Here is a 27998-nt window from a genome sequence, read left to right on the forward strand (position 1 = left end):
AACGACAAAACTGACTCTTTACTCATACATATATAATATTAAACTTTTAATTCTATATAGTATAAGGGTGTATTTTACACTTTAAAATACTAGGTGGTTTAATCTATTAATAAATTAACTTTTAATTTGATTAATCTTAAACCATATTATTATGGATTTACTAATTGTCTCTTTTAATTAAACAATTAATTAATTTAATAAAACCATAAGGGTGAAATTTGAACTATTCAAAATATCAAGGGTTTTAGAATTTAACTTTTCAAAATTACAACTTTTTAATCAAATTTTAAATTCCAAAACTTGAGAGCAAATTTTGAAACTTTTCAAAACTTCTAGATCAAAATTAAATTAATTTAAATTAATCATATAATTTTATCTTTATTAAAAATTTGACCTAAACCCTTTTATTATGGCAAGATAATTCAAATCAAATTTTACAAATAACTAATATAATCTGTAATTATCTTAAAATTTGACAATTATCCTTCAATTAGATGAGGATATTCATTGCCATATTAAAAAAAATGTTTTTAATCAATTAAAACAACTTATGGTAATTATCCTAACCTAATTAAGGCCAAAAATCCAAAAAATCTGCCATCTGACCCGGCACCACCTCGTGATGGCCCACCACCTCATTGTGAACAGGCAGAAAGCAAAAACAAAAATTTTCAACTTTGAACAATTCACATTAGCATCAAATACATTAGATAAACAGCCTAGGCTCTGATACCACTGATGAGTTTTGAGTATAACATCAATCCTATGGTGCACATGCAAACCCTAAAGCTTTGGATCTAGTTTATCTAGTTGTACATGCAATAATCATCCGAATCTCATAAACCTTAGATCTAGCATACTATAATCGAAATTAACATGTAATTAGGGTTTAGATCAAACCTTGATTGTTATGTAGCAATAACAATCACAAACCACAAAGTCCTTGACTCTTGAAAGCTTAGTACCCTAAGTGTTGCACCTCTAATGGAGTCACAAACACCATAAGCAACAAGATGACTTAGTAGAGGGAGGAGGAGGCACAAAATTCGTCCAAGGCACTCTAGAAAAGCATTGGGCCGAATTTTGGGAGCCTTAGGGTTCGTTCTATATGTGAGCTGCTAGGGTTTCAGTCAAAACCCTAATTGGATTGCTTAGCCACCAAGCAGCCCTTTAGATCCCTCCAGAATCAAGGCCTGGACGATTTCTAAGTGGGCTTCCACCTTGAATTCATCCACCTTATTCCTTAGGGATCTACAGCCCAAAACCAATTATCTTATAATTGCAATTCCAGTCCCCTAAGTTTAATTAATCTCTTTTAACCACAAAATTAATTCTAAATTAATTCTTGATCAATATTAATTAAACAATATGATTTCTCTTTTAATATATTATTCATATAATATATTAATAAGTCATAATTAATCCTCTTTCTCCTTAATTCATCCTATCAGTTGTTATGGTGAAGGCAATCCAAAAGGACCATGCTCATAATCGGGTCAAGCATATGCCAAAATAGTTATGGGCTTAGACACCTAATCCAACATATTAACCCAATGAAGTCACTCCAATAACCAATCCTAAAGAATGTCGAACCCTTGTTGGGGGTCTATAGTACTTGTCCCTCACTCGCCTAGATGTCACATACATAGTTAACAAACTCTCACAGTTCATGCATCACCCAACCGATCTCCATTGGGCTGCCCTCAAACGCTTGTTATAATACCTTCATGGGAGCATTCATCATGGTATAATTCTTCAAAGAAACTCTCCTCCACATCTACATGCATTTACTGATGCAGACTGGGCAAGCGATCAACAAACATATCGCAGCACCATGGGGTACATTGTTTATCTTGGGTCGAATCCCATATCCTGGAGCTCCAAACGCCAACCAACTTTAGCCAGGTCCTCTACGGAAGCATAATTTCGTGTCATAGCCTCTACCACCACAGAAGTTCAATGGGTTGTCTCTCTACTTTTCGAACTCGGTTATCGCCCCTGCTGTAGCCTCCACCACCACATAAGTTCAATGAGTTGTCTCTCTACTTTCCAAACTCGGTTATCGCCCCACTATCACCCCAACTATTTTTTTTGATAACTTAAGTGCCACACATTATTCTGCAAACCTCGTCTTCCACTCGAGAATGAAACATTTAGCATTGGACTTCCATTTTGTCCGTGAAAATGTTCAAGAAGGCTCCATACATGTCAACCACATCAAAGATGATGATCAACTAGCCGGTGCCTTCATAAAGCCACTTCTTAAGCATTGATTTCACACCTTATTATCCAAGATTGGACTTGTCTCTTGATCGTCCATCTTGAGGGAGCATATTAATGATACGTTACCTTAGTTACTTTTCATTATATCATTTATTTTTATTTATATATTTACAAATTTAGTTGTAGATAATACCAAGAGGACTAAGTCCCTGTAGCTTGTTATATATCATTCGATTATATAGGATCTGATTTGTCTATGTATGTATTATGTTATTCAATGAAATCTCAATTTTGGATATTCTTCTTATAGAGCCATCCTCCTTCAAATAGGCAATTCAATTTCCATGTTGGCAACAAGCTATGCAACTCGAGTACCAAGCCCTTGTGAACAATAATACATGGTCCCTTGTGCCTTGTCCCACTAATGCTAACCTTTTCAAGTGCAAATGGATTTACAGGATCAAAGGTAACTCCAACAGTATCATTGAGAGACATAAAGCTCGTGTTGTGGCTCAGGGGTATAGTCAAGAGCATGGAATTGACTACTTCGACACTTTTAGTCAAGATATCAAACCTACAACAATTCAGTTATTTATGTCTCTAGAGATCTCCAAAGTATGGTGTATTCGCCAACTTGACATAAATAACGCTTTTCTTAATGGAGATTTACTAGAGGCTGTTGTAACGCCCGTAGATCCGGGCTAGTCAATTTAGAGACGATAAACGTCAAAAATGACTTTTTGATGGAATATTATTTAGAAGGAGTAATCTTAAATAAGTTGTAGTATATGTTACAAGGATTCCGTACATATAAAGAATGCCGAAATCCGAGTTATAACGAAGAAGTTATGACCTGTCGAAGTTTCGCGACAGAACCGGCATGACACAGCGCGACGTAAATAGTGAATTTACGTTAGAGCGATATTTGGCTTTAGCGGTCTAAATAAAATTCGTAGAATACATTAAACCGAGAGCGTGCATAAAATGAACGTCCAAATCTGACTTCGTATGAGGAAGTTATGATTTTTCGAAGTTTCGACTTAGCGGTATGCAGCCCGAAACTCGAATTTGAGATCGAGTGATTTTTGGTCGAAACAATCTAAATGAGAATTGAAGATCTCGTTATAGTAGTGCAACGGTAAAATGACAGATGAAAATGGAGTTCAGATGAAGGAGTTATGAATTTCTAAAGGAGTTTTCCTATCCCGGCCTACTAAAAATAATATAAAAATAATATAATAAAAATAAAGTCAAAATTAGCCGACAGAGTCTAAATGAAAGTTGTAGATCTTTTTTTTACCTATGCGTGCATATAAAGAACGTCAAAAACGGAGCTCGTATGCGAAAGATATGAATTTATGAAGTTCTGGGCATGAAATCCGACCCTATGTCAGAACTCACGACGTGAACACTGTGTTCACGACGTGAACTCAGAAAAACGTCACCTGGACTCTGTCAGACCCCACTTGTGATGACGCATGCAGTGACGATCAAGCCTCATGACGTGAGCACTTAAAACTCACGACGTGAACCTAGAAAATTGGCCTTATAAATAGAAATCGAGGATCAGGCGATTTTGGTTGCTCCTTCTCATCTCTCTCACTCCCGATACCCTCTCTAAGCCCTATTTTAACCCCCTGAAGCCCCGGTATCATCCTGAGACCCGAAGCGAGTCCCGAAGCCCCGAAGATCCCGAGAAGTAAAAATTCCCGAGCAGAAGCTCTACCCACAAGAAGCCAATTTTTGTGAAGATCTTCCAGATCTACTAAAGAATACTACTTCTACAAGATGTAGTGCTGACCGATCATCTTCTTATCAAGTGAGTATGTAGTTACTTTCTTCTAACACATAAATATGAAGTATTTGCTATGAAATACGTGTTATGTGTTTATATATTGTTGTTTATTTGAGATGAGTGTGGTATGGATGTTTTATATAGTTTTTAAATGAGTTAAACTGTATATGTATTTATATCTACAAATATGTTAGGTAGAACATGGGTAGATGATATAGTTGGTGTGTGATGAAAGATGGTATGAGTGAACCTTGGCAGCTATTGTCTTAGTGCCTAATAAAGAACCTTGGTAGCTATTGTCTCAGTGCCTAACAAAGAACCCTGGCAGTTATTGTCTTAGTGCCTAACAAAGAACCTTGGTAGCTATGGATTTAGTACCGTGTAGATAAACCTTGGTGACTATGGAGTTAGCGCCTATTGTATAAACCTTGGTGACTATGGAGTTAGCGCCTGTTAAAGTGAACCTCGGTGACTATGGAGTTAGCGCCTGTTAAAGTGAACCTCAGTGACTATGGAGTTAGCGCCTGTTAAAGTGAACCTTGGTGACTATGGAGTTACCGCCTGTTAAGTGAACCTTGGTGACTATGGAGTTAGCGCCTAATAGCTATGGATTTAGTACCTGATAGATAAACTTTGGCAGCAATGGACTTCGTGCCAATTCCTTAGGTAAATCCTTAGGAATGAATGAATGAAGGATAGTTCACTACTAGAAAATAGACCTTTAATGACGCGCTTTTTACAACACGCGCTGATTAATGATACGCAAAAGGACGTGCCCTTAAAATAGTGTCATCTCTTCAAAAAAATTTAGGATTTACGTCACGCATTACTGCGTGCCCTTAATTTAGTGTCTCAAGAAAAAAAATTAAAAACACGGAGGGCGCTTTATCTTAAACGTGCGTCGTCTTTACCTGTCACTTTATAATTTTAATGAAACGCGCTTTTAGTAGACAAGGGGGAAACGAAATCCCCAAAATTTTGAAAACCCGCCTTGTTTTGAAATCTTCTATCTATCTTTCATCCTTGCAATCCACTCTCCTCTCTCTGATACTCACTCCTCTAGATCTCCCTTCATTCTCTACCTCCCGTCTCTCTGTAAACCCTAAGCCATCGCCACCTCCCTTCTCTCTAGCACGTGCTAGGCCAGGGTTTTAGTAGATATTGGGGAAAATGAAATCCCCAAGCATTTTGAAAACCCGCTTCTTTTTTATCCTCCATTTTTGTTTCCCTCTTGCTCTAGTTACGATGCTTCCTTCCTTCCCCCTCCTAAAGTTCAAGCTCTAGAAATCATGGTTTTCGATTAGGAATCGGAAGGGAAGCATGATAAAATGGAGATGAATCGTGTACCTTTGAAGGCGAAGATCTTGAAGGAAAACATCATACACATCCTTCCGTTTGTGTGCTTTTCCATGGCGAAGAAAAAAGAACTAAGGTTTGTTTCCCCAATTCAAAATTAACGCTAATTGCTTCTTAAACTGCATGTTATTTTATAGTTTCATTGATGTAATTTCTTATTTTGACAAGCATAATGATGTGGGAAAGTCTTTGCAACAGGGTTATTAGAGTGATTCCTATTCTTCATGCTAATTTTGGATCTCAAGGTAAATCATATGTTGAAAATAAATCCATCATCACTAACTGTTCATCATCATCCCCAACTACTTACTTCCTTTTTATTGTGTTCAAGCTTCTTTTTATTTTTTATTTCCATGTCTGGTGCAAGTTTTTTTTTATTATTTTTTTATTTTAATGTGTTGGATTTTTATTGCCCACTAAGTGTTTGATTATTTGCTTCACTGAGTTTTGCAATATTTGATTATCGAATCATGGCCCCTGTCTTCATGTATGTGCCTTTTTTGCAAAATGGTATGAGTTGTCAATACATTTTTCTTACTTTTTAGCTAAAAATGTTCCATTGAGATCGACACATTAGGGTGAAAAGGGGTATTGGAGATATAGGTGAACAAGATAGAGAAAAAGGAAAGTAAAATATATGTAATGAAGGATTTGGTTAAGGGTTTGTTGAAAATATGACCGAGTTAGCTAAGAATCCATCATAACCACCTTATTTGTGATTGAATGATACAGGGGTACAAGGAGGCTCAACAACTTAAAGATAATATTTCAATGTTTTATAAAAAAACATGAATCTTTTAGATAACTCATGTGACATGAAGTGTATGTATGTGTAACAGCCCGGAATTCCAGGTATCTTTATTGATTTGATTATTTTGTGTTTTGAGAGGGGACTCGGCGAGTTGGAGCTCAGACTCGCCGAGTAGGGTCGCGATTCTGGACGCGGGATTCGTCTGGACTCGGCGAGTCCAGGATATGGACTCGGCGAGTCTGCGCTGTTTAATGAAACCCTAATTTCCCGGTCCTAAGCCCTATTTAAAGGACCTTATGGCCCTCATTTGCGGCCACCTTGAACCCTAAGAGCCCCCATACGACTGTGAGCCCTTGTGAGTGTATTTGGAGGCCATTTGTTCACCGTTTTGTGTGATATTGCAAGAAAGGAGGGAGAGGATCAAACTTGAGGAGTTGGGGAGCTTGGATCTGTTGCTAATTCATCAAGGGAGTCTTCTTGAGGTAACCTTCAGAGCCAAACTTTGTGTTTTGTGTTGATATATCAAATCTAGGGTTTCTTCTTGCATTTCTTGGCTTAAATTGGAAGTATGAAAGGTTCCATGGAGATATGGAACCTAGATATGGGCCTTAGCAGGTCCAGGAGACCCCATATGACTAGCTTTATGTCCATCCTTTTGAGTTAGAAGCTAAGGTGGTCATATTAGAGGTTGTTTCCCCAAAATAAGCCTTGTACGCATTGCATGGCAACCAAGACTGAGACTTTACATGACAAATAAGCTTGGGAAGGCCAGATCTATGAATGGATGGAACGGATCTGACCGCAAAAGCCAGTTTTAGCTGGTGCATGGCTTGGACTCGCCGAGTCTGATGAACAGACTCGACGAGTCGCTTGAAGATTATCCTTGAGGACACCCAGGGTGTAGTCCTGACCGAGTTATGGTTGACTCAGTGAGTCGGGACGAGTTAGAGAGGGTCGACAGGTGGACTGAGTCGAGCTGGGACTCGCCGAGTTGTTCTTGAGACTCGGCGAGTTGAGTCGGGGTGGCCCCACGACTCTCCCAGGTGGAACTCGTCGAGTCAGGGGAAGCACTCGACGAGTAAGAAGGGAATCCTAGGGAGTTGTCGAATACGTCTAGACTCGCCGAGTTGCCCATGTGCACTCGCCGAGTCCGGTCAAGTTGACCGTTGACCGTTGACCAGAGTTGACCTATGTTTGACTTCTTAGGGATAGTCAAACTTAGAAGATAAAATGTTAATAAGAGATGTATGATGTTATAGGGAGATTGTAGCTCGGCGGATCGAGCACGAGTGACTTCGGGATTTGCTAGCTTTCGATATTCACGGGGTGAGTCTTCTCACTATACTGTACCCGGAAGGGTTTGACTGTGTGACCGGAAGGTCGGATATGATATGAGATATATGTGCTATATGTGATAAGTTAATTGTTATACGTGCTATGTATGTTATGTGGGCCGGAAGGCATTATGTTAAGGGCCGGAAGGCGATTATGTTATGGGCCGGAAGGCGTTGTGTTGTGGACCGTAAGGTTGGCGTGGGTAGGACCGGAAGGTTTACCCAGCAGGGACGGAAGTCCCCTGAGACACATGGATCGGAAGGTCAGGTCCTGGAAAGGCGTATGTGCGTAAGTTATATTTTGGGGAACTCACTAAGCATTTATGCTTACAGTTGTTGTGTATGTGTTTCAGGTACTAGCGAGGACCGTGGGAAGGCGCCGGCGTGATCTGTACACACTGATAGATGTTTTGTGATCTTGGGATTCATATGATTTGTATTCTGACATGACGCTTGGAATGTTTATGCCTTGTTTTGAATGAAAATACTTTATTTTGAAATGGAAAAAAAAAATTGTTTGAAAAATTTACGTTGTTACAGTATGTATGGAGAGACATTATGCATAATACATATCCCTGAAACTTTCATATAAGCTAGCCTGTGATTTTCTAATTGTAACATGAATGAAAGAATTGACATAGAATAGCTAAAACAGTAAATTTTAAGTCCAAATTACAACTCTATTATTTGTTTCTTGTCTGAATGCTAATCTGGAATCTATCCAGGTAAAGGGATTAAATCCAAAATTCATTTATTTCTTTTATGAGCTTTTCATTTTTAAATATTTTTTAGTCAGATGCTTACGCCTTACTATTACTTCATCTCTTCTATCTAGAATATATGATATGGGTTATGATAAGTAGCAGTATATTGCTTATGGTTATCATTTTCATGTCTGTTTAAAAAAACTAATTTTATGGGTTTTGGACTGAGATTCAAGGTTGATAACACTTACGTGTGGTGCCCGGTCACTTTGTTACTATCTATTTTTCTAGTTTTCTAATTGATTAAACATGTAATGTGGTGTACTCAGTTGTTTACTTTGCTGTCATGGATTCCAAAATGGAATGTCATGCCATTGTTGACTTCTTCACCTTTGTTTTAGTAAAAGGAAAGATTTTTTTATAAAGGAAATTTCTTTGGGATAAAGATTTTAGAATTAACAGATGTGAGGATGATGGTGAACCTACTATTTTTTACCTTTGGTGCATTGAAGGTGTTTTATATTGCAAAGTAATTCAAGTTCCTCTTGTTGTTGACTGCTTACAGCCTGTTGTCAACATAGTTCCATTGCAGGTATTTAAAAAAAACACTATACTCTTTGTTCTAGTCAGATTCCTGCTAGATACTCTGCTCCGATTAATCACCTTGCTTCGGGTAATTTGTTAGACTTTATAAATCCATAAACTTAATCCTTTAATTAATGTTTACATTCTTTAATTTGTATTTTCAGCTTCAGCTTTAAACACAGCTGGAAAAGGGCAATTTTTGAGGCGATGTAACTACCCACCTGTATCTAACTTTCATTCACCAATCATGGGTTCACAACATGGTCAATGCATGGTCAACACACACTCAGCTAATCTTCCTTTGGGATGTAATAATTTTGTTGTTTCACATGGCCATGAAGATATGCAGGCTCTTCAGAAAGTGTATCTTGAAGCACTGCTTGCTCAACATAACCAACAATACAGTTCACCACTTTTTGGAAGATCTGGAAGCTTAAATCATCTATATGGGAATCCCACATATAATCATGGCATTCCATATCAAGGAAACTTACTTGAAAATTCTACACATTCATCAGTTGGATCCAGACAGTTGTCACAACAATTTGCTCCTGCTTTTAGAAATTCAGTGGGTGGAGTTTCTGGATCTTGGAATCTGGAAGGTGATATGAGCTTAGATAGAAGATATGTTTCTTCATTGTTGGATGAGCTCAAGAACAACAAAAACAAGTCTTTTGAACTCTCTGATGTTGTTGATCATGTGATTGAGTTTAGGTATGCAAACTAAGCCTTACTCTTATTCATTCATATTCAGTTATGACTTATGCATCATTGACTCTGTTCTTTTTCTTTTTTTCCCTTTTATTTATAGTACCGATAAATATGGAAGCAGGTTTATTCAGCAGAATCTTGAATCGGCCACAGTTGAAGAAAAGAATATAATATTTCCCGAAATTGTCCCTCATGCACGTAGTTTGATGACTAATGTGTTTGGAAATTATGTCATACATGCAAAAGGTACATTCATCATCCTTTCATGTCTAATTCTTTCACAGTGTTGTATAATTAAACATTTTGTACATACACGTTCAGTTCTTTGAGCATGGGACCAAAAGTCAAAGAAGGGAGTTAGCTGGTCAACTCATCGGTCATGTTTTGCCTCTTAGCCTTCAAATGTATGGTTGCAGAGTTATTCAGAAGGTAGATTTTTTTTATTTGTCAAAAAGCACATAATCTTTCTTACAGATCAGTCATCCCATATTGATGAATAATTCATAACATGGATTTATACTCAGGCATTGGAGGTTGTTGAAGTTGATCAACAGACAGAAATGGTGGCTGAGCTTGATGGTTCAATCATGAAATGTGTTCGTGATCAGAATGGTAATCATGTAATCCAGAAATGTATTGAATGTGTGCCTCAACATCGTGTTCAGTTTATAGTTTCTTCTTTCTTTGGACAAGTTGTTTCTCTTTCATCACATCCTTATGGATGTCGAGTCATTCAGGTAAAACATATATTTTTTAAAAAAATAATAACTTTCATTATCTTTTTTTTTTCTTCTTCTTATATGTAAAATGAACAGAGGGTATTGGAGCACTGTGATGATCGAAATACACAAGCTGTAATGGATGAAATCATGAACTGGGTTTGTACTCTAGCACAAGACCAATATGGAAATTATGTTATTCAGGTACTCACTCACTCACCTTTTGAATATATATATATATATATATATATATATATATATATATATATATATATATATGTTTTTATTTGTGATTTGAGATTGAATTAATTGATATAATATTATTGTTTGATTATAATTAGCATGTCCTACAACATGGTAAACCCCATGAGCGATCAGCTATCATCAACAAGATTGCAGGAGAAACAGTGAAGATGAGTCTGCAAAAGTTTGCTTCAAATGTTGTTGAGAAATGCTTAACTTATGGAAGCCCAGATGAACGCCAACTTCTTGTAAACGAAATGCTTGGTTCCACTGATGAAAATGAGCCATTACAGGTCAGCAACTCTCTCTTTTTTTTTTTTGTAAAAATAAAAAAAACATTAATTGTCTTTTTGGTAACTGAGTTTGTTGTAATGCAAAACAAAACTATAGGCAATGATGAAAGATCCTTTTGGAAATTACGTTGTCCAGAAGGTTCTAGAAACTTGTGATGACCAGACACACGAACTTATCCTCTATATTCTTGATATTTTCCCACTTTTTAAATCTTTTATCAAATTCTCACTTTTGGATACAGAGCTTGATGAGAGAATGCATGACCTAAATCTTTTATCAAATTCTCACTTTTGGAGGTGGCCATAAGAAAAGGTAAGCAAAGGGTAATTTGGTATTTGTTGTTGTTATTGTGTATTACAATACTTCCATGTATATATGTATAAAGTTTGTTCTTATTCAGATTTGCCTTTTACCATTGATTTCCTTATTGAGGCATTGTACTTTGAAAATGTTAATTCTTACCTTTTGTCCATGTAGGATCCACCAGGAACAGGAAAAACACAAACAATTATTGGGCTTCTTAGTGCCATGTTACATACCAACTTAGTCTCTTAACTTTGTAAGACATTGATTACTTGAGGGTATTTGTAGTAACATTGTAAGAGATTGATTACTTGAGGGTACTTATGGTATATAATGTTATATTCTTTTGTTAACATGGTCCTTAGTCCAATGAATTATCTTTATTGTTTATGGCATTTTATTTTGTATTATGAGACTTTTAATGTGTTATTTAATTTGAAAATTAGTAAATCTATCAAAAAAGTATTTTATTTCTATTATGAGAAATTAAATGCAAATTTAATTTAAAAATTAATAAATATATAATTTTTTTTAAACATTTAAATTTACGATACGCAAAAATGTGTGTCATCTTCATTTATGACATGGCCTTTCTTGACAGGGGCTTTCTTGATATGCATTGAGTGTCATTAACACGCGCGTCGTAAGGTTACGACACGCGAATGCGAGTCGTCTTCCTTTATGACAGGGCCTTCCTTGATACGCATTATGTGTTGTAAACGCGCGTCGTAATTGCGCGTCGTAAATGAGCGTCGTAAATGCGCGTCGTCTCTCTTTATGACAGGGCCTTCCTTGACGCACATTTGCGCGTCGTCTGAGCCTTTTATGACGCGCAATGAGCCTCATAAAAGGCTGTTTTTATAGTAGTGGTTGATTCTTAGGGTAAAACCTTAAGAGTAAAGAAGATAATGGGGATGGGTAATTAGGTTGATTGTTTGATGATTAAATATAATAATTATATTATTGTGGGTTGAAAACCCTATATGCTCACCAGGCTCCCAAGCCTGACCCACTCAGTTTTCTTTGCATTACAGGTAATGGCACAAGAGTATTAGTTGGTGGACTTGACGAGAGATTTTGGATTATAGATCAGTAGTTATAAATAACAGTTGTAAGGTCTATTTTATATTGTTTATGCTTTTGGTCTGTATCGGAACATGACATCCCGAGATTTTGTTATTTAATGAAAATACATTTCTTTAAAGAAATGCTTTGATAAATTCTTATCACATTTTGTTTTGGGAACAAATTCCGCAACTGTTTTCTTTAAAAGATTACTTTGATTTATAAAACAAAACATAAACAAATTGATCTTTTCTGGCCATGAAATTGGGGATGTCACAGTTGTATACAGGAAGCAACCACAAGTGTTTATTGATACCACCAAACCCTCCCATGTATGTCGTCTGATAAAGTACTGTATGGTCTTAAGCAGGCATCGAGGGGCTGGTTCACCAAACTTAAAACATATCTCATCACTCAAGGGTTCAAATCTTGCCAATCAGACATATCGTTATTTTTTTCACCATTCCTCCTTAGTTACAATTTATGTTCAAGTCTATATGGATGATCACATTGTCACAAGTACAAAATACAAGTCTCATTCTGTGACATCCCCATTTTCACGGCCAGAAAAGACCAATTTTGTTTATGCTTTATAAAAATCAGAGTACCTCTTTTAATAAAAATGTTGCGGAATTTGTTCCCAGTAAAACATGATAAATACTTTATCAAAGCATTTTCGAAGAAAAGTATTTTTATCCATTTTAAAACATTGGGATGTCATTGTCAATACAGAAACATAAGCATAAACGGAACTTACATTTATTTACACTAGTGATCTACATCTCTTTAATCTCTCAGTGTAATGTGACTTCATATCAACACCTGTGATATAAATAAACTAAGTGGGTCAGGTTAGGAAACCTGGTGAGTACATAGGGTTTTCAACCCACAATAATATAATTATTATATTTAAACAATCAAACAATCAACCCAATTACCCATCCCCATTATCTTATTTACTCTTAAGGATCTATCCTAAGAGTCATCTATTCGTTTATTCTGAAGTCCCTTGCTTCCAGGGTTATAGGACTGGCACTAAATCCATAGCTGCCAATACTCGTTCGTAAAGCACTAATTCCATAGCTGATATAGTTTATTCATCGGGTACTAAATCCATAGCTACCAGTGTTTATCTAATAGGTACTAAGTCCATAGCTACCAATTCCTACCAGGTACTAAGTCCATAGCTACCAATATTTGTCCAATAGGCACTAAGTCCATAGCTACCGATGTTTATTAGGCACTAAGTCTATAGCTGCCAATGTTTACTCACATCATCTTTTATCTCTCATCATTCATCTACCTATGTCATACCCAACATATTCGTACATATAAAATACGTATACAATTTAAATCATTTAAAACATGTATAAAAATCTTTCACCAGCATAGAAAACAAGTATTTAGACAATATGCACATATAGCACGTAATTTATATTAAAATACTTCATATCTATGTGTAACATGAAAGTAACTATGCACTCACTTGAGAAGGTGGTGACTCGGTACTCGGACAACGCTTCGTTTACTTTAAAATAATTTCTTCGACGTAACCTAGTATTATTACCACTAGATTTTAGTCTAATATTTACCGTGACTAATCATTAGTCTTATTATTATTATTATTATTATTATTATTATTATTATTATTATTATTATTATTATTATATAAGCGTTTAAACAATACTTTCCAACCATTATGTACAGACAGGGGCCAGACATAAAACACCGGAGGGCAGGACCATTTTGGCATATAGCACTTCTGACATCCAACAACCCTATGTGGCCCTTTAAACCAGATTCCCCGTACCGCGAGTAGTTAAAATGATATTATAACGACACTTATATAAGTCATAATAATAGCTCAAATATACTAATTTTAAATATAAACTATATTTAAAATAGGGTAAACATAACTTACTTACAAAGGGATTTTAGCTAGGAGTCGGGCTCTGCAGGGGCAGAACTTCGTCGCTGAATCTTTCTAAGAAAGATTCGTGCAGCGCTTTAGCGCTCACCTTACTATACTAAAACTACAGAAAGAGAAGTCGAATCACGAGGGATCGAAATGCTCGGGGGATAAGGAGAGAAAGAATCTTGAATCAAGAGAATGGTGCAAAAAATATGAGAGCCCAAGCCTCTTATTTATAGTAATTGAATTTTCAAAAACTACCCTCTATAATTACTTAATGACCTTATAGTTATATAAACAACTAAACACCCTTTATAATACTATTTTAAATAGATTTAACGATATTTGTACTAAACTAATGTCGAAAGAACTCAACATTAGTCTTATAATGACTGCATCGTCGATACCTTTTCTGATGATATATACATATGTATATATATATATATATATATATATATATATATATATGTGTGTACGTATATATGATTTATACTTTATTTTAATACGTAAATATGCTATTATATTTTATAACTCGTTCATACGGACTCCATTTTTGATGTTGATTATATCCACGTGTAGGCGGGACCGTACCCTACAACTTTCGTTTAGACTCCGTCGGCTAATTTTGACTTTATTTTTAAAGTTATATTTTTAACAGGCCGGGACAGGATTGGTCCCTTAAAAATTCATAACTTTTACATACGGACTCCGTTTTCGTCTGTCTTTTTGTCGTTGAGTTCCTATTAATGAGATCTTCAATTCTCATTTAGGTCGCATTGGCCAAAAACCGCTCGATCTAAAATTCGAATTCCAAGTTGTGCACTGTTATGCTAAATCTTAGAAAAATCATAACTTCCTCATACGAAGTCAGATTTGGACGTTCTTTTTATGGACGCTCTCAACTTAACATATTCTACGACTTTTGTTTATATTACTAAAACTAAAAAGTTCTCCATCGTAAATTCACTATTTACGTCTCCCGGTGTCGTGTCGGTTTTGTCGTAAAACTTCGACGGGCCATAACTTCTTCGTTATAACTCGGATTTCGGCGTTCTTTATATGTACGGAACCCTTGAGACATATTCTACAACTTGGTTAAGATTATTTATTCTAAATAATCTTTGGTCGAAAATTCATTTTCGACCCCTATTATCTCTAAATTGACTAGCCCGGATCTACGTGCGTTACAATTATCTCCCCCTTAGGATGACTACGTCCCAGAATCATCAACGAAACAGGACTCACATGATGACTCCATACGTTATCTCTTCATCTGAAGTAATAACCATAAGTTTGATGTTTCTTCGAATGAGTATCTAACTCTAAGACTTCCTGACTGCAGGCGGTGCCCGATCTTGAACCGGCTCTCTATCTCATGTTAGACATTCAGTCACGATCTCGATCTTTATTGGAGACTCCTTCTTTAACAAACTTGAGATAAGTTTCTTCCTTCTATTATCATAATAGACCGATGGGTTATGTTCTAATGACCTCTCATCGTATGATGCATCGCTTGGACTCAGGTCTTTTAGAGCCAAATTCCAGAACAGACTATGCCTTCATTCTTGTTCAAATGCGATATAATCATATTTTAAAATGTAGCATTCCTAGCTACAAGCAACTATCGCGATACCTCTACTGATCACTTTGATTGTCTATCACTTCAAGCTTCTAGCTTAAGTCAGATGCTACATCGGACTTGGTTCTCTGAACCATTTAACATACTCTTCTTAGTAGGACTCGATTGATATGACCACTAGGGTCAGAATAACAACAATCTTCTTAGTCAGACTCGATTGATATGACCACTAGGGTCAGAATAACAACAATCTTCTTAGTCATTACCGAAACAATGGTAACAACATGCTTGAATAAAACCGAATCGATTATTGGCTTCTTGGTAACCTTGTGACTTTCCCTGATCCAAGCGTGAGTCATGTGCTTCCAGTAGTATATGCATCTACTACCTTTCACACCTACTCATACTCGTCCCAAGTATTGTCTCGCAGTCCCCAAGTCCCAAAATCACAAAACAATTTGACACATACGAGTGTGTCCAAATAATCATAAAAATTTCCCTAGACTCTACTAGGACTTCTTCCATGCGTATCTTCAATCATCAATTCTGCTTCAACTCGCTTGGTGATGGAAATTCCAGATGATAGGAAAACTTTAGGAATTACACCAATCGTTCTATCATCCCGCCAATCAAATGTGTACATTTAGATGTACCGAACTTCTCTAGACGTACTGCTATTTTATCAGACGTATTCTAAAGGCAAGATACCTCTCTTATAATATCTTCCGATAGGTATCATTCACTATCGTAATCCATCTCATTTCCTCTATTTTCTCAGTCTATCATGGTTCGCATCACTTTCTGAACTTTTTCCATTATGATACGTTTGGGTGCAGGCGCAACGACCGATGCATGACCCATCACATTCTTAGGCTCAGGTTTTCATCTTCCTCGGATATTTCCTAGTCTGTCTTCACCATGACGTTTTGTACACCCAAGAAGACGTTCGGTGTACCGAGGCGAGAATTTTAAGATAGGAAAGATTTTATTTACAATAGACATATAGTTCTCCTTGTCACGCCGAAAAGTTATATATGCCAGTTCTAATACCGTAATCAAACATTTAGAAATCTGAACACATAAAATTTCCAGATCCAGTCGGCAACAGACCGTAGATCCGAACAAATAATAGCATATAAGGTATCTTTATAGCTATAACATAAAACATTTAGCACATAAAACATTTTAGGCATTTTTCCTAAAATAAACTAGTGCTTGTGTTTAAAATATAGCAGACACTCATCTCACAATCATCGCTTAGCATTCTAAGTTTAAGTCTAGAAATTTCCTACAAATTCCTAGTTCGCTTAAACTAATGCTCTGATACCAACTGTGACATCCCCATTTTCACGGCCAGAAAAGACCAATTTTGTTTATGCTTTATAAAAATCAGAGTACCTCTTTTAATAAAAATGTTGCGGAATTTGTTCCCAGTAAAACATGATAAATACTTTATCAAAGCATTTTCGAAGAAAAGTATTTTTATCCATTTTAAAACATTGGGATGTCATTGTCAATACAGAAACATAAGCATAAACGGAACTTACATTTATTTACACTAGTGATCTACATCTCTTTAATCTCTCAGTGTAATGTGACTTCATATCAACACCTGTGATATAAATAAACTAAGTGGGTCAGGTTAGGAAACCTGGTGAGTACATAGGGTTTTCAACCCACAATAATATAATTATTATATTTAAACAATCAAACAATCAACCCAATTACCCATCCCCATTATCTTATTTACTCTTAAGGATCTATCCTAAGAGTCATCTATTCGTTTATTCTGAAGTCCCTTGCTTCCAGGGTTATAGGACTGGCACTAAATCCATAGCTGCCAATACTCGTTCGTAAAGCACTAATTCCATAGCTGATATAGTTTATTCATCGGGTACTAAATCCATAGCTACCAGTGTTTATCTAATAGGTACTAAGTCCATAGCTACCAATTCCTACCAGGTACTAAGTCCATAGCTACCAGTATTTGTCCAATAGGCACTAAGTCCATAGCTGCCGATGTTTATTAGGCACTAAGTCTATAGCTGCCAATGTTTACTCACATCATCTTTTATCTCTCATCATTCATCTACCTATGTCATACCCAACATATTCGTATATATAAAATATGTATACAATTTAAATCATTTAAAACGTGTATAAAAATCTTTCATCAGCATAGACAACAAGTATTCAGACAATATGCACATATAACACATAATTTATATTAAAATACTTCATATCTATGTGTAAGATGAAAGTAACTATACACTCACTTGAGAAGGTGGTGACTCGGTACTCGGACAACGCTTCGTTTACTTTAAAATAATTTCCTTCTACGAAACCTAGTATTATTACCACTAGATTTTAGTCTAATATTTACCGTGACTAATCATTAGTCTTATTATTATTATTATTATATAAGCGTTTAAACAATACTTTCCAACCACTATGTACAGACAGGGGCAGACATAAAACACCGGAGGGCAGGACCATTTTGGCATATAGCACTTCTGAAATCCAACAACCCTATGTGGCCCTTTAAACCAGATTCTCCGTACCGCGAGTAGTTAAAATGATATTATAATGACACTTATATAAGTCATAATAATAGCTCAAATATTTATTATAAGTTCATAATAACAATACTAATTTTAAATATAAACTATATTTAAAATAGGGTAAACATAACTTACTTACAAAGGGATTTTAGCTAGGAGTCGGGCTCTGCAGGGGCAGAACTTCTTCACTGAATCTTTCTAAGAAAGATTCGTGCATCGCTTCAGCGCTCACCTTACTATACTAAAACTACAGAAAGAGAAGTCGAATCACAAGGGATCGAAATGCTCGGGGGATAAGAAGAGAAAGAATCTTGAATCAAGAGAATGGTGCAAAAAATATGAGAGCCCAAGCCTCTTATTTATAGTAATTGAATTTTCAAAAACTACCCTCTATAATTACTTAATGACCTTATAGTTATATAAACAACTAAACACCCTTTATAATACTATTTTAAATAGATTTAACGATATTTGTACTAAACTAATGTCGAAACTAATGTCCAGACAGGGGCCAGACATAAAACACCGGAGGGCAGGACCATTTTGGCATATAGCACTTCTGACATCCAACAACCCTATGTGGCCCTTTAAACCAGATTCCCCGTACCGCGAGTAGTTAAAATGATATTATAACGACACTTATATAAGTCATAATAATAGCTCAAATATACTAATTTTAAATATAAACTATATTTAAAATAGGGTAAACATAACTTACTTACAAAGGGATTTTAGCTAGGAGTCGGGCTCTGCAGGGGCAGAACTTCGTCGCTGAATCTTTCTAAGAAAGATTCGTGCAGCGCTTTAGCGCTCACCTTACTATACTAAAACTACAGAAAGAGAAGTCGAATCACGAGGGATCGAAATGCTCGGGGGATAAGGAGAGAAAGAATCTTGAATCAAGAGAATGGTGCAAAAAATATGAGAGCCCAAGCCTCTTATTTATAGTAATTGAATTTTCAAAAACTACCCTCTATAATTACTTAATGACCTTATAGTTATATAAACAACTAAACACCCTTTATAATACTATTTTAAATAGATTTAACGATATTTGTACTAAACTAATGTCGAAAGAACTCAACATTAGTCTTATAATGACTGCATCGTCGATACCTTTTCTGATTATATATACATATGTATATATATGTGTACGTATATATGATTTATACTTTATTTTAATACGTAAATATGCTATTATATTTTATAACTCGTTCATACGGACTCCGTTTTTGATGTTGATTATATCCACGTGTAGGCGGGACCGTACCCTACAACTTTCGTTTAGACTCCGTCGGCTAATTTTGACTTTATTTTTAAAGTTATATTTTTAACAGGCCGGGACAGGATTGGTCCCTTAAAAATTCATAACTTTTACATACGGACTCCGTTTTCGTCTGTCTTTTTGTTGTTGAGTTTCTATTAATGAGATCTTCAATTCTCATTTAGGTCGCATTGGCCAAAAACCGCTCGATCTAAAATTCGAATTCCAAGTTGTGCACTGTTATGCTAAATCTTAGAAAAATCATAACTTCCTCATACGAAGTCAGATTTGGACGTTCTTTTTATGGACGCTCTCAACTTAACATATTCTACGACTTTTGTTTATATTACTAAAACTAAAAAGTTCTCCATCGTAAATTCACTATTTACGTCTCCCGGTGTCGTGTCGGTTTTGTCGTAAAACTTCGACGGGCCATAACTTCTTCGTTATAACTCGGATTTCGGCGTTCTTTATATGTACGGAACCCTTGAGACATATTCTACAACTTGGTTAAGATTATTTATTCTAAATAATCTTTTATCGAAAATTCGTTTTCGACCCCTATTATCACTTTGAAGTTTAACAAAATCAGTTTATTTAAATTTTAGTTTATTTTGGTAGCCCACAGATGTTAAAAAAACAAACAGTCTTCTTTTTTCAGACTGCAAACGTTTGGTCCACCTTTTCTACTGCAGATGTCTACAGATGTGGTCCGCAGACTGCAGACATTTTGACTCAGAGAAAACAAATAACACCTAATATTCCATAACACATACTGATTAGTAGTATGTGATTAATCGACCATGTTAACGTGTGTGTTGGTTGTTTGTGGCATGTCTATATAGGAAAGACAATCGTCCAGTGTTTACCGCAGAAGAAAAGCTTGAAGCTATTTTATTTCCATGTGAGAATGGGCCTCAACACATTGCCAATTTCGTGTTATTTAAATTTATTTTATTTTTATTTCAAAACGTATAATATTTCTTGTTAATAAAGTTTCGTTGGGCCGAAGGTCAAAAAGAAACTCCCATACATAGCTTAAGTGAAGTTGACACTATTTAGGGTTCTTACAAATTTGTAATTTATCCCTCGTTTAGAACTATATGTAATCTTCATTTGATTAATGGAATTACTTTGATAACGAATCCTTGTTTGTCGTGTCTAGTGTATTGTTCCATTGACTTCTAATCAATTTACTCTATTCAGCTATACACTCTATTCGATATGGGCCAACATTATGTTTTATGAATTGTTGATCATTTAAACATTACTTTGTGTACATTAATATTATTTAGTCTTTTATTTTTATATTCAGGAGCACCTTCATTGTCCAGAAACTTGCATCCGTTCATAAAGACCTTTGGCATGAGTTAACAAGGGTCGAAACTATGTCATTGTTAAGTAAGTAGTAGCTTTGTGGTTATCTTGTTATTTATGCTGGTTGTGGCCTTGTGGGGACCAGTAATTCTACTACAAGGTGCACAAAAATTAACCTAACATGACATGTTAGCCTTTTCACTGGGATTATAACTCTTTGGACGTGATCTTTATAGAGAGAAACATTAAACCATATGTCCATATGAATTGATGTGTGTAGTGCAAAAAAAAAAAAAAAAAACAAAAAAAAAAACAAAAATAAATAATAATAATAATAATAAAAGCAAATGAAAGTACAACGCTTTAATTAGAAAACTATAGAAAGAGATAAGACTAGGATGCTATCTTCTCTTTTCAGCATAGTTTATGTTTATATAACTCCTTGCTAATTACTCTTTTTTTTTCTAGAGTTCACCATTATTCAGCTTTTTCCATTTCATTGTAAAAGAATGGGCAGAGGAAGGGGAATACAACAAGATGTATTATGTTTATATTGTTATGAGTTCGATTATAAGAAAATAGATCCAATTTATGCCTTGTGGTCTTATGAAACAATTTGGAATATGAAAATAAAAAGAAATGGTTTTTATCCAGTTATGTATATACTGCTTCAATCACTAGTAAAATAGTTACATGGCTAAAATGATTCATCAAAACGGGTCCATAGCTCAGTGGTAGAGCATTTGACTGCAGATCAAGAGGTCACCGGTTCGAACCCGGTTGGGCCCTTTTTTTAAGAGGTCTTACTTTTATTTCTTTCTATACAATTACAACACTGTACTTTTCATTTTTTTTCCCTTATCAAGGCATTACATTGTGAAAAGTACCGAATTATAGCATTTTATTACACTAGTTAATAGTGCTAAGCAGAAAACTAGATATCCATGTTAAAACATGAATATAAAGATTTTTTTATTTATAAAATCTGAAAGTTAGAAATTCGGGTGCAATGTATCTACCAAACATCTCTATCCTTTGAGCTTACTAGATTGCAATGAATTGCACACATTCATTGGGTTATGCATGAATCGATTTATTCTCTTTGCTCCAATTTTGTAGTGCTTTTAATGGTTAATTTTGGTTTATTGTGTTACCAAAGTTCAGATTTGATATAAATGTGTATAAAAATTTAGCCGATAATCTTCAAGATTGCAAGACACAAGTGCCTTATAGACCCAACTTTTATGGAAAACACTCTTTAACTTAAAAAACCCATCATGAATATGACTACTCTCGTTAAGAAAAATAAACGATCACTATGTTGCTACTTGCTTCTACTCTCTCATTGATCCAAGGGGCATCTGAAACATATGAACACACAAAGTCATTATATATTTTGTGGCAACTTTTTCTCTCTTTTTAAACATCATTTATCCAGATAGCACTTAATAACACACTTGGACTACGAATTTCATTTCTTTAAAAGTGTATGTCTAGAATTCTAAAGTTATGTTGTATTTTAGGAGATAATAATAATTATGAATACTATATATAAAGACATAGATGTATATAGTATGACCATAATTTTCAATCTCCAAAATATTGATTTATATACTACTCACTCCTGAGCCTTGACACACATCACAAGTTGTATGACCATTGCCTCCACAATACGGGCATTTCGTGTCTTCCCCTACCCATTCCAAAAACTGCACCAAAACCCAACATTAACCTTCAAAAGCTTTTATCAAAAAATATATACATATATAAAAAGACCCGAAAACCACATCAATATAAATAAATTTGGTAATAAACAAGCTTTAAAATATGTGCTAACCTGTGGCTCTATGTTTGGCTCACCAGTCCCATCACATTCTGCAACGAATAACATGTCAGATTATATAATTAATATAAAGAAACAATTGATACAGTTGACATGACATGACATAACAGGCTGTACTGTGTTTTGACTGTTGTATTGGACTATGACCGAGACTAATATAAATGGCATATTTTTGTCCAACCCAAAAAGGTGGGCCCCTGACTGACAATCTCTTTTGTTGTAAAAGACGTAAATGTCCTCATCTTTGTGGTTAAAAAGACGAAAATAGCCCTAGAAAGCTTGTACCGTAATAAAAATAGAGCACCTTCGCACAATAAGTGGCCTTCCCCATTACATGTAATGCACTTTGAGGTTAATACGCCTTTGCTATTCATATTGTTTTTGTTTGTAAGCCTTGAAGAATCTTCCCATCTATTTTCTCCAAGAAGAAAGACACGATGCTCGGATTCTGTATATTCGTTTACAGTTCTCGAAGGAGTTTCTGGTACTGGTGTTATGGAAGCCACCACAACTCCATTTCCACTCTCCTAAAGCAAACGAAAAGACCAAATTAACCTTTGTGGTGTTTCAAGATTTCAGTACCACTAAAAGATACTGTTTCCTTTTTGCTCACCTTGAAGCCAGAACTTTCGTCTTTTTGATCCATATATAATCTTTCAAGAAGCTCTGCTGTCATTATTCCAGTTTCAGGCACATCAATGGAAGCCTGTTGAGCACAAATCAAGCATCATGTCATATTTAGAATTGGGAAATGCCATAAAGATAAAGTCGTTTTTTATTCGATTTATTATACAAAAACTGGAAAAGTGCATAACTGTTTAAAGATTGGAATTAATGATTCACCTGCCATGTTTTTACAGCTCTCTCTGTGCCAGTTGAAAAGCTAGAAAACTCCTCATCTTCTTCCCCACAATAAAATCCTAATTTTTGCAGTGCCTCCTGTCAGAAACCACAGTGAATAACGACTCAGTTTTGTTCGGATTGTGGAAGAATACTTGAAAACTTGTAGTTGTTAACAATTGAGATGCGAAATGGAAGCAACTGAATTAAGCAAACCTGCATCATTTGAACTTGATCGCCTTCTGATCCTACCCTCAATGTTGTCCTCTTCTTCGTTACCTCTTTCTTCTTTACCTCCTCCGCAGGCTTAATCACCTCCTTCTCCTTTACCTTCTCTTCAACCCTAACCACCTCCTTCACCACCACCTCTACAGCATCCTCAACCGCCGCAGCTGCCTCCACCACCAACGGTGAAGCACTAGACCCACTCTCCGCGATCTGGTTCACCTCTTTCTTCAACACATGCAACAAATTTGTAACATTCGAAATGGAATTATTAGCTCCTTCATGTTGCAGCTCCTCAATTTGGAGTTTCAGAGCCTTGATTTCATTCAATAGAGACTCTCTCTCAGCCTCCCATCGTTGTTCCTCCCGAATCCACCGCTGCTCCTCCCGCATCCACCGCTGCTCTTCCCGGAGCCATCTGGTTTCTTCCCGTTCGTATTCGGAGCTGTTGTTGCTAAATGCGAAGCAAACGTGAGATTTTGAGAGGGAGGGGGATATGGGTTTGGAGAAACTTGAGAAGCTAAAGACATTCTTATTGAATTCTGAAGGAGTTGTTGATGATTTGTGCCATGAAGGAAGATAATTAAAGCTGAGGGGAAGAGAAGAAGACATAAGCTTCGAGAAAACACGCACACGATGATTGCAGATAGAAAAAAGGAGGGAGAAGTATGGGGAGGTTTGGATTGGCGATTTTGTTCGTTTTTTGAGATAATTGTTTCAGATATTTTGGTGATCGGTTAAGAGTTACCACATGTAGGATACTTTGGATGGGCCTCAACCTAAAGTGCACCAAATGCTACTTCACTAAAATACGCATGTACGATCAAGTAATTTCGAAACTTCAGTATTAATTTTTTAGGTTGCTTTTCACTGGCCACAGCTAGTTTATTTTATAAGTTTTCATGTAAAATAACTTATAAATTAAACATTGTAAACTTTAAAAAAAATAAAGACCAAATATGATCTTAACTCTTTATTAAACTACTCATACTACAATTTCAACAAGCCCATTATACTTTTTTAAAATTATTTCAAATATACTATTTATTAATCATAAAAAACCTAATTTTGTATCAAGTCAATCAACAACTATCTCTTTAGTTATCAGTTTTCGGTTGCTCCACTAAACATATGTTTAAGATATTAAGATATGCAATGAAAAATTGCAATTTTTTTTCAAAGATCGCATATTTCATTGTGAATCTATGAGCATCTTTACAAGTAAATTGATGGTTTTAATATTTTTGCATAAATACATTTATATATGCTTATCGATGGGTATTTTACCTATTTAAGGTTTTAAGTCATTTAACTGCTACTATAATTTTTTTATCCTTTTATCTATTGATGTAATTTAACAATTTATTAGCATACGAAATTATTTTAAGAAAACAAGCTAACACTTCACCACAACACAAAAATTGAATCTTAATGTTAGGGTCAAGCTTTTCAATAGAATTAATGTTTTAACCCCATTACGACAATTTACAAAGTCTAAACCCTAAACAATAAACCAACATAAACTCGACACAAAATAAACAAATTTAAGTAAGAAATTTCAACATGTTTGAGTAAACAGATTGATACGACATGACAAGTAAATAAAATAAATAAAGTTATTTTGTATCTATTTTACATTCAACAAAACAATAAACCAACAAGAAAGTTTATTCTTGAATAAAATGCCTTTGTTGATGTTTTATTATGAAATGTAGACATACATCATTATTCAAAACTTGGCATACAAATACATAAAGAGATCCATCCATTCATCATCACAAATGGTTGCTACTTCACTTGCTATGTACTACTACTACTCCCTACTCATCATCAATCTCCAAATCATCCCAAATGCCAAAGATAACTATAAAAACATAACCAAATAAATATAAAAATCATCCCAATTAATACGGAAATAATGATTCTCCTCTTCATGTCAAACTTTTTAGTCAAGCTTGACATTCGAATACAAAAGGGTGTCTCGTGTGAGTGGCATATTCATCAGAAAATGTACCTAACAAACAATAAAACACACCAACATTTTAATAAATAAATAATACATGAATCAATCAAATTATCAATAGTAATAAAAATATGTACAAGAAACTTACTCCTAGAAGTGTGGCAATTATAAGAATGATTCCTGTAATCCATGCAAGGGTTCTCCTAACAAGAAACACTTGTGCAATTATAATTGGATCAAGTTTTCCCTTTGTCTCGTCCAACCTTCTAGAAGAAGGTGAACCAAAGCTCACATTCAAAATTGTCTCATCAGAAGATCCATCATTCAAAAGAACAACTCCAACAATTTCACCTACACAAAATTTCACCAATTTTCTTTACAAGTAATATAATTATATTTTTCAAAATACATTATATTAGTAGCTTCATAAAGAACAAGACCTTTGTATGCTGCTTGTAAAGTATCATATATCTTGGATAATGAAGCCACCAATAACTCAACTCCTTGTTGGACAATATCGTCATTTCCATATTGCACTTTCAAAACCTGCAACATGTTTATACAAAAATTAAAAGATGAGAATCAAAAACTGTTGGAAATTAACTGTTTATCACCTTAATTCCATCGAATCTTCCTTTAATCAACTCTGCTGGACTAAGAATATTTCCTGATAAATCTTCATGCATTTGCACTGTTCTTTGGACATTGTAGATGAGGGTGATGAGGCTTATTGTAAACTCTCTGTCTGCTTGCTGCATTAGTAAATAAAATGGTATATAAGAGAGAAAAGCTTAACACAATAAACAAGAAACCAAGAATAGAATAGAATAAAATAAAATAAAACCTTTGACATATCAAGTTTTAATTGAGCATTGTTAGACAAAGGTACAATCAGCTCTCCATTCATGGGGTCCAACTCAGTACTAACATATGATCCACCCAACCAACCAGCCTGGAAATCCAAACAAAAAGAATGTAAATAAAAGTCAAAAGGGAAGAGAGAAGAGAGAGAGAATCACATTGGACTATGACATATGTGAATGAAAGTTAAGTGATAACTAACAAAATCCATTAAGTCTTTGTTTGTCCATTCTGAAGATGAGGGCAGGGGTTCATTCAAGGAGACAAGTGATACTTCCTCTTCATCTGCAAGTTTGCACCACAATGATTTATTATCCATAAAAAAAACTATTAAACACATGAAAAACAATATGTTATACCTGAAAATTGGATATTAACATCATTTTCATCAACAGAAACTTTGCTTTTGAAAGCCTTGCTGAAAACATCACCATCTGGACCAAACTCAAGTTGCATATCTGCATGTGACATGACAAATTGAGATAATTAGATGGATTCACAAGCAGTTAATGAAGTGTTACAGAAATTTAGACACCTTCAACTCCATCTATCTCTAGCATGAACACAGCACGAGGCCTCTCAAAGGGGTTAGGCATGAGCACCTCGTTCAACTGCAAGATCAATAAGGAATTAATTATCTCATATCGAACAGGAATAATCAGAAGAAGAAACAAGAGCCCAGAAAGGTCATCACCTTCTCTGAGCTTGCAGAGGAAAGTGTAGAAGGAGGTGAAACACCAAGCAAGATTGATGTAGCAGCACCAACATCTGGAAGCAACATTGATTCAGGCTGCAGAAACAAATCCAAGCAAACAAAATTAATGGTTAACAATGAATTTCTAGAAAGGCATATATAAAGTCTTGACTTTCATATATCATCTTGTCTATTATAACTCCATTATATGCCTTTCTATCCAAGTGCACGATCAATTTAAAGCCTACCCTCTTGAGCGTTGTGATATGTATTCTGTAACCAATTTGCTATGAAGAGTGTAACATTTTCCAAATACATAAAGAGCAGAGGGAGATAGAATAGAATCCATACAACAATGCAATCAGAACCCTAATCTACCAATATCTTGTCGATTCAGCTCCAAAACAACGTAAATGTAGAAAACGAATGGTAATTACGATGAATGTTGCCAATAAGACCTACTGCGTACATCAAAATGGAAGTGAAAATCGCCAATGAAGTTACCTCGGATGATGGAGATCGAAGATACCGGTGAACCGAGCTATCAAGGAAAAAAACTGAACCAGTTCCATCAGCCTACATCCAAAACAAACGGTTATTATCCGCCGATCAATATCAATGTCTAATTGATGAGAACGATTAGGTATACAAACCCTAGATTGTAAGCAGAATATCGATGACAAAATCAGCAAAATTAAAAAGAATCCACGATGATATAGAGAATCCATCGATTGAAGATAATGAAATCGAAGGTATTGAAAGATGATGTTGAAGACCAGTCACTGATCTATATGTCTTGGCTAAACCGTGATGTTTGTAATCAAATTGTGGAAGATCACGTCTGGAACGAATCTGA

At 35.3% G+C, this 27998-nt stretch overlaps 3 protein-coding genes and 1 non-coding gene across 5 annotated transcripts; 2 read left to right on the forward strand and 2 right to left on the reverse strand.

Annotated features, from left to right (window-relative positions):
• The first annotated feature begins 5346 nt into the window (after nt 1-5346).
• LOC145059992 (uncharacterized) lies at nt 5347-20773 on the forward strand. The gene is made up of 11 exons (XM_079007738.1): nt 5347-5450; nt 5543-5619; nt 8913-9462; nt 9560-9698; nt 9781-9888; nt 9984-10196; nt 10275-10382; nt 10520-10714; nt 10812-10896; nt 12474-12530; nt 20715-20773. The coding sequence occupies exons 1-11, from the start codon at nt 5347-5349 to the stop codon at nt 20771-20773; spliced, it is 1695 nt and encodes a 564-aa protein (XP_078863864.1).
• Nucleotides 20774-21433: 660 nt separating this feature from the next.
• TRNAC-GCA (transfer RNA cysteine (anticodon GCA)) lies at nt 21434-21505 on the forward strand. Its single transcript has one exon. It is a non-coding gene; the product is annotated as a tRNA-Cys (tRNA).
• A 391-nt stretch (nt 21506-21896) lies between these two features.
• On the reverse strand, nt 21897-24349 carry PTAC5 (plastid transcriptionally active 5). Of its 2 annotated transcripts, XM_079008209.1 has the most exons (7): nt 23616-24349; nt 23403-23498; nt 23173-23265; nt 22864-23086; nt 22554-22591; nt 22339-22425; nt 21897-22077 (listed from the first exon to the last, which is right to left on the reverse strand). In XM_079008209.1, exons 1-7 carry the CDS (start codon nt 24234-24236, stop codon nt 22051-22053), a joined length of 1185 nt encoding a protein of 394 aa, XP_078864335.1. In that variant the 5' UTR covers nt 24237-24349; the 3' UTR covers nt 21897-22050. The 2 variants fall into 2 exon arrangements, with proteins under 2 accessions (XP_078864335.1, XP_078864336.1); XM_079008210.1 differs by lacking the exon at nt 21897-22077 and having other exon boundaries at nt 22244-22425; nt 22845-23086.
• A 925-nt stretch (nt 24350-25274) lies between these two features.
• On the reverse strand, nt 25275-27997 carry PMP (putative type 1 membrane protein). Its single transcript, XM_079008211.1, has 11 exons — nt 27796-27997; nt 27647-27718; nt 27143-27238; nt 26984-27059; nt 26808-26906; nt 26651-26733; nt 26432-26539; nt 26202-26339; nt 26028-26133; nt 25736-25938; nt 25275-25638 (listed from the first exon to the last, which is right to left on the reverse strand). Exons 1-11 carry the CDS (start codon nt 27868-27870, stop codon nt 25570-25572), a joined length of 1125 nt encoding a protein of 374 aa, XP_078864337.1. The 5' UTR covers nt 27871-27997; the 3' UTR covers nt 25275-25569.
• Nucleotide 27998: the final 1 nt, after the last annotated feature.

This window comes from Lactuca serriola, chromosome 6 (genome assembly GCF_051521515.1).
Source record: "Lactuca serriola cultivar US96UC23 chromosome 6, Lser_US96UC23_V15, whole genome shotgun sequence".
NCBI classification, from domain to species: Eukaryota; Viridiplantae; Streptophyta; class Magnoliopsida; order Asterales; family Asteraceae; genus Lactuca; species Lactuca serriola.

Excerpts from the sequence above, each read along its gene's own strand:
- PMP (XM_079008211.1), bottom strand. The coding sequence starts at position 27,870 with ATGGATTCTCTATATCATCGTGGATTCTTTTTAATTTTGCTGATTTTG. Across the intron at positions 27,239-27,646 it reads TTCGATCTCCATCATCCGAG|CCTGAATCAATGTTGCTTCC; the intron begins GTAACTTCATTG and ends TTGTTTCTGCAG. Across the intron at positions 25,639-25,735 it reads TAATTGCCACACTTCTAGGA|GTACATTTTCTGATGAATAT; the intron begins GTAAGTTTCTTG and ends ATTGTTTGTTAG.
- PTAC5 (XM_079008209.1), bottom strand. The coding sequence starts at position 24,236 with ATGTCTTCTTCTCTTCCCCTCAGCTTTAATTATCTTCCTTCATGGCAC. Across the intron at positions 23,266-23,402 it reads GAGCTGTAAAAACATGGCAG|GCTTCCATTGATGTGCCTGA; the intron begins GTGAATCATTAA and ends TGTGCTCAACAG. Across the intron at positions 22,592-22,863 it reads AGGCCACTTATTGTGCGAAG|AATGTGATGGGACTGGTGAG; the intron begins GTGCTCTATTTT and ends TATTCGTTGCAG.
- LOC145059992 (XM_079007738.1), top strand. The coding sequence starts at position 5,347 with ATGGAGATGAATCGTGTACCTTTGAAGGCGAAGATCTTGAAGGAAAAC. Across the intron at positions 5,451-5,542 it reads GCGAAGAAAAAAGAACTAAG|CATAATGATGTGGGAAAGTC; the intron begins GTTTGTTTCCCC and ends TATTTTGACAAG. Across the intron at positions 10,897-12,473 it reads GACACACGAACTTATCCTCT|CAAACTTAAAACATATCTCA; the intron begins ATATTCTTGATA and ends GGGCTGGTTCAC.